The sequence below is a fragment of the Alosa sapidissima genome, chromosome 8 (assembly GCF_018492685.1).
Source record: "Alosa sapidissima isolate fAloSap1 chromosome 8, fAloSap1.pri, whole genome shotgun sequence".
In the NCBI taxonomy this organism is placed as follows: domain Eukaryota; kingdom Metazoa; phylum Chordata; class Actinopteri; order Clupeiformes; family Clupeidae; genus Alosa; species Alosa sapidissima.
In genome coordinates this window covers 34,438,350-34,447,184 of record NC_055964.1, presented here as the reverse complement: position 1 = coordinate 34,447,184, position 8,835 = coordinate 34,438,350, and the positions used below count along the sequence as shown (strand labels likewise).

Sequence of the window (8,835 nt, the reverse complement as noted above, 5' to 3'; positions counted from 1 at the left end):
ATGGAGGCATCCAGGTTATTCTTCTTGAGAAGTGGCTTTACAACAGCTGTTTTCAGTGACTTAGGAAAAGTGCCAGACAGCAATGATACATTTACAATTTGAAGGACATCCGCCGCTATGAGGTGAAAAACAGTTTTGAAGAAATTGGTAGGCAGAGTGTCTAAGACACATGTGGAAGGGCTGAGATTCTGTACCGTTTTTTCAAGTGTTTCGTAGTCTATCAAGCTGAACTCTGACATCAAGTTTAGTTTCCCTCTGTTTGTTGCTGGAAGTTCAGGTTGTTGAATTTGTAATTGAGCAGATATGTTGAGTCTGATTTTGTCAATTTTACCTTTAAAAAAAGATGAAAACTCATTGCATTTATTAGTTGAGAGAAGTTCAGGCGCTAATTGTGAGGGGGGATTTGTTAACTTATCAACAGTTGAAAATAGAATACGAGTGTTATTTGAACTTCTATTGATAATGTTAGAAAAGAAAGACTGTCTTGCTTTGCATATTTCAGAGTTATATGTGCGGAGCATCTCTTTATGGATTTCATAGTGGATCTGAAGTTTGTATTTACGCCATTTTCTTTCAGTCTTCCTACACTCTCTTTTTAGAAGTTTAACTGCTGGATTTTGCCTCCATGGTGCTTTCTGTTTGTCCTTAACTTTCTTGAATTGTAATGGAGCAATGTCATCCATAATGTTTGCCATTTTTGCATTAAAGTGATCAAATAAGTCTTCAGAGTCTGACAGTTGACTTGACTTTAGTGAAAGTGCTTGCTCAAAGAGAGCACTTGTCTGATCATTTATGATTCTCCTTTTTACCATCATAGCTGTGTTTTGAGTGTGACAGAAGTGTCATCACCCTCCAGCAGCAAGCAGACTTTAGATACTGGCCTCTCCAGCACATTGCTCTTCGTTTGCAGCTTCACAACTCTGACATGGCCTCTGGTGTCAGGTTTGGCCTCCAAAATTCTTCCAAGTAGCCATGAATTGCTAGGGGCTGAGTTGTCTGCGATTAGGACTATGTCTCCAGTGATGAAGTTTCTTTTGACTCTTGACCACTTTTGCCTTTCTTGAAGAAGAGGTAGGTATTCCAGCAGCCATCTCTTCCAGAAGAGCTCTGCTATATACTGGACCTGTCTCCAGCGTCTCCTGTGGTAAAGGTCAGACCTTGAAAACACTCCAGGGGGCAGAAGTGGGTTAGTCCTGAGCAACAAAATGTGATTAGGAGTCAGGGCTTCCAAATCGTGTGGGTCATCAGAAACTTTTGTAATAGGCCGGCTGTTAAGAATCGCCTCAACTTCACAGAAAACAGTGCTTAGGCCTTCATCATCTAGTGTTTGTTGTTTGCAGACTGAACATAAGATATGCCTTACCATTCTGATGAGGCGTTCCCAGAACCCACCATGGTGAGAAGCAGTGGGGGGGTTGAAGCTCCAGTGAACTCCCTCCTTCATCAGAGCTTGGTGGATCTTTCTTTGGTCTAATGTTCTGAGTGCTTCTCTTAGTTCCCTTTCTGCACCGACAAGGTTAGTGCCATGATCGGATCTTATGTGTTGTGCCTGGCCTCTTCGGCATAGAAACCTCCTGATGGCATTGATGCACGAGTGTGTATCTAAAGAGTAGGCAACCTCCAGATGTATTGCTCGACTTGTCATGCAGGTAAAGATGACACCATACCTTTTTACTGTGCTCCTTCCCCTTCTCACCTCTAAAGGGCCAAAATAGTCAAGACCAATGTTGGAGAATGGTGGTAAGTCCATGACTAGCCTTTCCCTTGGCAGATCAGCCATCTTTTGTTCACCAGGTTTTCCTCTGTTCTTTCTGCAAGTTACACAGTGAGAAATAATCTTTCTTGAAGCAGAATTAGCACTTGTAATCCAGTATGTTTTACGCACCTGGGATAACATGTGGTTCCTTCCTCCATGTCCAGTTTGAGCATGGACATGGCGTAAGATCAGAGTGGACACGTGGTGGTTTTTGGCCAAAATGGCAGGATGTTTTCTTTCCTCAGGCATTGCCGTTCTTCTGAGGCGACCGCCCACTCTGAGGATTCCATTGTCCAGCACTGGATCCAATCTGTATATGCTACTGCTTTTTTTCACATTGGAAGCGCCCTCTTGCAGCATGTTGATTTCATCAGGGAAACTTTGTTTCTGTACATACGATAGAATAGCCTTTTCTGCCATTATCAGATCATTCACCGTTATTGCTTCTTTTATGTTGTCTTTGACATACCCTTTTGTCATTCTGGTTACCCTTAGAGTCTGCTTACAATCTTTCTTTGAGTCATTTCCTTTCTGCACGAGGTGTTTTAATGCTTCTTTCACTTTAAGGATCCATGCAACAGCTACTCTCAACTTCAGCCAATCTGAAAAGTGATTGATCAATTTGTCTGTGGGCCTTTCCTCACATGTCTGCATAATTGCATTCACTGTTGCAGATTTCCTCACCTCTGGATCATCTTCACAAAGTTCAACATTGTCCACAGATTCATTCGGCCAGTCCTCTTCTGATGACCAAAGGAACTCTGGTCCAGAGATCCACCTTGGGTTCCTCATGAACCTCTCTGCGCTCACACCTCTAGAGCAGTCGTCTGCGGGGTTTCTCTTTGTGTCAATATACCTCCACTGACTGACTTGTGTAGCCTCCCTAATCCTAGATGTCCTATTCGCCACATAGGTATGAAAACGAGTGTGGTCATTTGAGATATACTTTAAGACAGATGTGCTGTCAGACCAAAACACTGACCTATCTGTAGGTGGCGGCAATTCTTTTTTTTAACATGTTATCCACTTTAACTGACAAAGCTGCAGCTGCTAACTCCAACCTTGGGATGGTCTGTCGTTTTAATGGAGCTACTCTTGACTTGCCAATCAAGAATGATACATAGACTTTCCTTTCTCCATTTGTCATTCTGAGATAGCTGACTGTTCCATAGCCTAGCTCGCTGGCATCAGAGAAGTGGTGAATCTGGGTTTGCACTGACTCACCAAAATCATTTGACTTAAAGCAGCGTGAAACTTTAAACTCTGTGAGTTGTGAGAGACTTCCGGTCCATTTGGTCCACTGGTCAGAAAGTGTGTTGGGAATGGTCATGTCCCATCCAAGGTCCTGTCGGCACAATTCCTGTAACAACAGTTTAGCTGGCAAGGTAAGTGGAGACAGAAAGCCTAATGGATCATATATAGAGCTTACCATTGAAAGGATGCCCCTTCTGGTAAGTGCACGTTCACTGATGGTGATGTTGAACTTGAAGGAGTCACTTTGGACACACCATTGAAGTCCTAAGGCTCGTTCCATGGGCAATGGATCTTTGCTCAAGTCCAAGTCTTTTATCTCTTTAATTCTGTCTTCTTGTGGAACAGCACCAAGGACAGCTCTGCTGTTGCTTATTCATTTTGACAAATGGAAGCCTCCTCTATGACAGACTTCAGTGAGGTCTGAGATGAGTTCCATTGCTTTTAGTTCTGTGGGCATAGATTTTAAACAATCATCTACATAAAAGTGTTCCATGATTGTGGTTGTTACCTCAGGAGGGAAGTTGTTTGCATTGTCCTGTGCAGTCTTTCTGAGAGCAAAGTTGGCTATGCTTGGTGAAGAGACTGCACCAAACAAATGAACAGTCATGCGATATTCCACTGGAGCATCATCCACATTCCCTTGTGGCCACCATAAGAAGCGCAGGAAGTCCGTGTCACTTTCAGTCACCTGGACTTGGTGGAACATGGCCTGTATGTCTGCCATCAGCGCTATTGGTTCTTCTCGGAAACGTGTCAGCACTCCAATCAGCGTGTTCGTCAAATTTGGGCCTTGGAGTAGTTCAGAGTTAAGGGATGTCCCCTGAAAGGTTGCACCACAATCAAAGACTACTCTAATGGTCTTCTTTTTTGGGTGATATACCCCATGATGAGGGATATACCAAACACTTCCATCTGTCCTATACAGTTGTGCAAAGGGAACCATTTCAGCGTAGCCTTTGTGAATGACATCACTGAGGAACTCTGTATACTCCCTTTGATAGTACGGATCTCTTTTGAACTTCCTTTTCAGATTCAACAGGCGCTGTTCTGCAACAACGCGGTTGTTGGGCATTGTGATGTTATCTGATTTGAAAGGTAAGTTAATGCAGTAGTGACCCTCTTTCACTTTCACAGATTCATTGACAATGTTCAGGAATTTCTTGTCATTCACTGACATTTCAGTTTTTTCTTCATAGGCCTTCTCGTTGAAATCTGTGTTGTATTGACTCACCAGAAGTTCTTGCAGGTCGACCAAGGAGATCCTATTGGCAGTCTCTGTGGCAATTTCCACACCTTTGCTGCATCCTCCCAATGGACCATTTATCACCCAGCCTAACAGGGTTTTAACGGCATAAGGCCCATGTTTTTGTGAATTGATCACTTGCCAGGGTTCCATCACATTTGCTGCGTTCATTCCAATGAGCAAGTCAACATCAGAGTCTATCTGGGGTAAGTGGATTTCACTGAGGTAAGGCCATTCCTTTAAGTCCTCATGTGTTGGGATGTTGTCTTTTGTCACTGGCATGGACTTTTGAGTGTAAACTTCAGTTATAGGCATGAATTTGCTACTTTTCAGCTCACTCACTTCCAGTCCTGACAGCAACACACTCTTGACAGGTCTTTCATATGACAATGTTCTCAATAACACAGTGGTTTGTTTTCCTTCCAGGCTTAACTTCTGCGCCAGCCTTTCCGTGCAGAATGTTGTTGAACTTCCCGGATCGAGAAAAGCATAAGTTTGAATGATCCTGTTTCCTTTAACAGATTTCACTTGAACAGGTAAAATTGAAAGTGCACATTTAGAGTTCCCGGCCCCATTATGCCTACAGATGTTTGATGACACAGTTGGGATGGGCTGTGGTGGTTCCACTGACCTGGAAGTCTCACCTTTGACCTGAAAGTTGATGTGAAGCACACTGGGATGGTTTCGGTTGCACATGTTGCATGACAGACTGTCCTTGCAGTCTTTGCTTAAGTGCCCTTTGCACAAACAACCAAAACAGAGTCCCTTTTCTTTTAAAAGGTTTAACTTTTCCCTGTGGGTTTTCTTCCTGAGGTCAGAGCAATGCTCTATTTTGTGGGCACCTTCACAGCAGAGGCATTTGGGATCATTGCTGTTCAAGCTTTGAGCCACTGGAGTACTCAGTGTTGCCACATTAGCTGCATAAGAAGACTTGGGCCTAGAGATGGACTTACTGATATTGAGACTTCTCCTGCCCGCAACCTTGTCTTGTATGTCTCCAAATATTGGGTTGGAACATATCTTTGTTTGTTTCTCAATGAACTGAACAAGATCTGCAAATGTGATAGCGCTGTTGTTCTCCAACCTTTCTTGAGCTTTAGTCCGCCATTTATCCCGCAACTTGTAGGGCAATTTCATGACAATGGCTTTCAAGGTGGAAGCTACATTCAGTTCTTTCATGTAATCCAGCCTTTCCATGGTATTACAGCATCCTTTGAGATACAAGGCATAGTCGTTCAAGGCCTTTGGGTCTTCAGGCTTTATGGTAGGCCAATTAAGTACTTTCTCAATGTAAGCTGTAGAAATTTTATACTCATTGCCAAAATGTTCGTGCAACAGGCGTTTGGCTCTGAGATAGCCTTGGTTTCTATCCATGTGCTGGCAACTTTTTACTAACTCTCTAGCTTGACCCTTTGTGTACTGCTCAAGGTAAAACAATCTGTCTTGTGCATCTTCAGTTTTCATCTCAATGTTGTGCTCAAAAGATGACATAAATGACCTGAACTGCAAGATGTCCCCTTCAAAGATGGTAACACTTTTGGGTGGCAATAAAGACAATTGCTGTTGCTTGAGTAGCATAGATGTGATTTCATTTTGTCTATTCAAAATATTTATCAGATTACCAGAGGTTGCACTGTCTTGTACTGGCCTGCGCTGTTCTTGTCCTTGATGTGTTTTCACAGGACCTTCTGTGTCTGCATGTGATTTTACAATAACATCATCAGCCAGCTGTTTATATTCTGTACTAAGCTCAATTCTTTCTGAGAGATCATGAGATTTCTCAACAATAGTTTGCCGAAGAACATTACCTCTTTGCACTGACTGTGGCCTTTGAGCTGCGCCTATAGCCTCTTGGGTGTCCTGGAGTAGCCAGTGTTCTTTGTCGTTCTCATCCGAACCCGCTTGTCTGCTGCGCGGTTGGAACAAGGGTATATGCTGCACACCATGCCTGGGTCGAACAGTCCTTCCACCGAGCATGTTAGCGGTTTGAGGTCCTGCACGCAAGGTTTCCATTTCCTGTAGGTACTCGTTCATTCCATCCACTGGAGTGGAAGTCACTTGCTCTTCAGCACCAGCCAACACTGCAAGCTTGGCATTTACAGCAGAGAGCTCAGCTTCAAAGTCCAGAGTCTCCTTTTGCCTCCTTAATTCCTCTCTTTCTTTTCTTAGACGTTCTTCCTTTTCTTCTAAAGCATGTCTTTCTTTCAGAGCGGCAGTCTTGACTAAGAACGGCCTTCTCAGCCTCTGCTACCAGTCTGGCTGATGCTGTACTAACATTTGTCCCTTTGCTTGATGCCCGAGTTACCACAGAGATGCTGTCCTGAGGACCAACTTCCTCCTCTTTCTCAGGTGGTGGTAAAACTGGTGGTAAAATTGGACAAGATTGAATCCACTCTTCTGCCTTGGCCTTAAACATGACACATTTCAATGGTCCTCATTTTTGGTTCATACCACTGCTTTGTGTCTTTAACATGCTCATCCTTTGACAGGAAAGTTTGATAATGCTTGTGAACTTCATTAAAACTCTCCAGCATTTCTATGTATTTCTGTAAATCCTTTTTAACTTCCTCCACATTTGCTTGATCAGACATAAGTTTATTTATCTTATTCATTTTGCGAGTCATTGCAGCACTTCTATTCTTTCTAGCATTTTTTGCATCTTCACATGTCAAAGCCTTTCTTAACTCAATTTCTTCCAGCTCTCCTAGAGGTGAAGAAGCCGTGGCCGTGGCATTGGCATCCATCTTGATACCTAACCAAAGTTCTTTGTTCAACTTGACAAACTTAAAAGTTATTTTTCTTTCAAACTATAACTCAATATTCCTCAAAACTGATTCTTCTTAAGATACTAAACAAGATTCCTTTCAATGTTTCTTCATTAACATACCGATTGATCCAGATTCCCTTGGATTAACTTTGGGCCTTCAAACAATCCAGAGTGACACTCACTTCCTTTGTTCCAGTTTCCAGTTGCATGCATAGAAATCCATTCATCCAATGTCATCCAATGTTCTAAGAATCCATCCAGGGAGTCTTTTGACTAAATTGTAGTAGCGTATAAGTTTTTCCTATTTTGTCTACCACTTGTGGCTGAGTGGATCCTAGTCTTGACGCGTGTTAAATGATGAGGAGTAGTGGTTTTGTTCCAAGTCGGTCCCTTCTGACCATTTATTGTTGACAGTTGTGGTAAAGTAAAACAAGTAAACACTATAAGGCTTTCTATTAAGTCCAAGTCCAAAGTCAGCACTCCAATCAGCCACTCTCACATACATACGCACACAGACATGCACACACACACTTACTCCGGCCAATAAACAAAGAAAATATAAGAATTACATGAAGTTCAATTTGGCTCCTACAACTACAAAGTACACAGCCTGACTATGTGTAAGTTATGGGCAGCCGTGGCCTATAGGGCTTCGGACTTGTAATCGGAGAGGTGCCGGTTCGAACCCCGACCAGTAGGCACGGCTGAAGTGCCCTTGAGCAAGGCACCTAATCCCTCACTGCTCCCCGAGCGCTGCTGTTGTTGCAGGCAGCTCACTGCGCCGGGATTAGTGTGTGCTTCACCTCACTGTGTGTTCACTGTGTGCTGAGTGTCTTTCACTAATTCACGGATTGGGATAAATGCAGACCAAATTTCCCTCACGGGATCAAAAGAGTATATATACTTATTCACCCAAGAAGTTGTGATCACAACCACAGTCCATAACTGCTATAAATGCAGTCAGCAAAACAAACACGCACACAAAGAAACACTGAAATACCCACACATGCACACAAAGACACACACAAGCACAGGAACACCTATACACACACACATCACTCACCCACAGTCCAGTTAATAATAGATCCAGTCCACAGTCCAGTAGGTTGTGGATAACATGGCGCATACACTAACGCAGACACACACCCAACTCCTTCACCCGTACATGCACACACACCCACACACACCCAACTCCTTCACCCGTACACGCACACACACACAACTCCTTCACCCGTACACGCACACACACCCAACTCCTTCACCTGTACATGCACACACACCCAACTCCTTCACCCGTACACCCACACACACCCAACGCCATCACCCGTACATGTACACACACCTAACTCCTTCACCCGTAGACGCACACACACCAAATTAGATTCTATATATCAAAATAAATGGAAAAGGCCCCTCATTTAGTTTGTAATCCAATTTATTATACTTCAGCCTCATGTTTAGAAAGTGGTCAATTCCGTTTCCCAGAGGTAGTGCAGCAGCTCCTGCAGCTAGGAGGCGCTATTGCTGAAGCAGACTTGTCCAATATGCCACATATTTGCTAATCACACATACAAGAAAACACATTCAACAACGCAAAGGTGATACCAATACATAAAATACTTAATAGTTATAATTAGAATAATTACAATAAAAAAACAATAAAAAACTAAACTCCATTTTATTTCTGGTAGAATTCCATGGCCATCTTTATTTCTGTGAGTGCGGGACTGTTCTGTCAGACAGTGAACTCTGAATGTGAACCTGATGGAGCTGATTTGTGGAGGGAGGCTGTCTGGCTGTGCTGAAGGGGCCCAG

General features: G+C 43.2%; 1 protein-coding gene across 1 annotated transcript; it reads right to left on the bottom strand.

Annotated features, from left to right (window-relative positions):
• Positions 1-990: 990 nt before the first annotated feature.
• Positions 991-2,821, bottom strand: LOC121715038. Its single transcript, XM_042100336.1, has 2 exons — positions 1,364-2,821; positions 991-1,193 (listed from the first exon to the last, which is right to left on the bottom strand). The coding sequence occupies exons 1-2, from the start codon at positions 2,546-2,548 to the stop codon at positions 1,188-1,190; spliced, it is 1,191 nt and encodes a 396-aa protein (XP_041956270.1). The 5' UTR covers positions 2,549-2,821; the 3' UTR covers positions 991-1,187.
• Between the last annotated feature and the right edge of the window lie 6,014 nt (positions 2,822-8,835).

Excerpts from the sequence above, each read along its gene's own strand:
- LOC121715038 (XM_042100336.1), bottom strand. The coding sequence starts at position 2,548 with ATGAGGAACCCAAGGTGGATCTCTGGACCAGAGTTCCTTTGGTCATCA.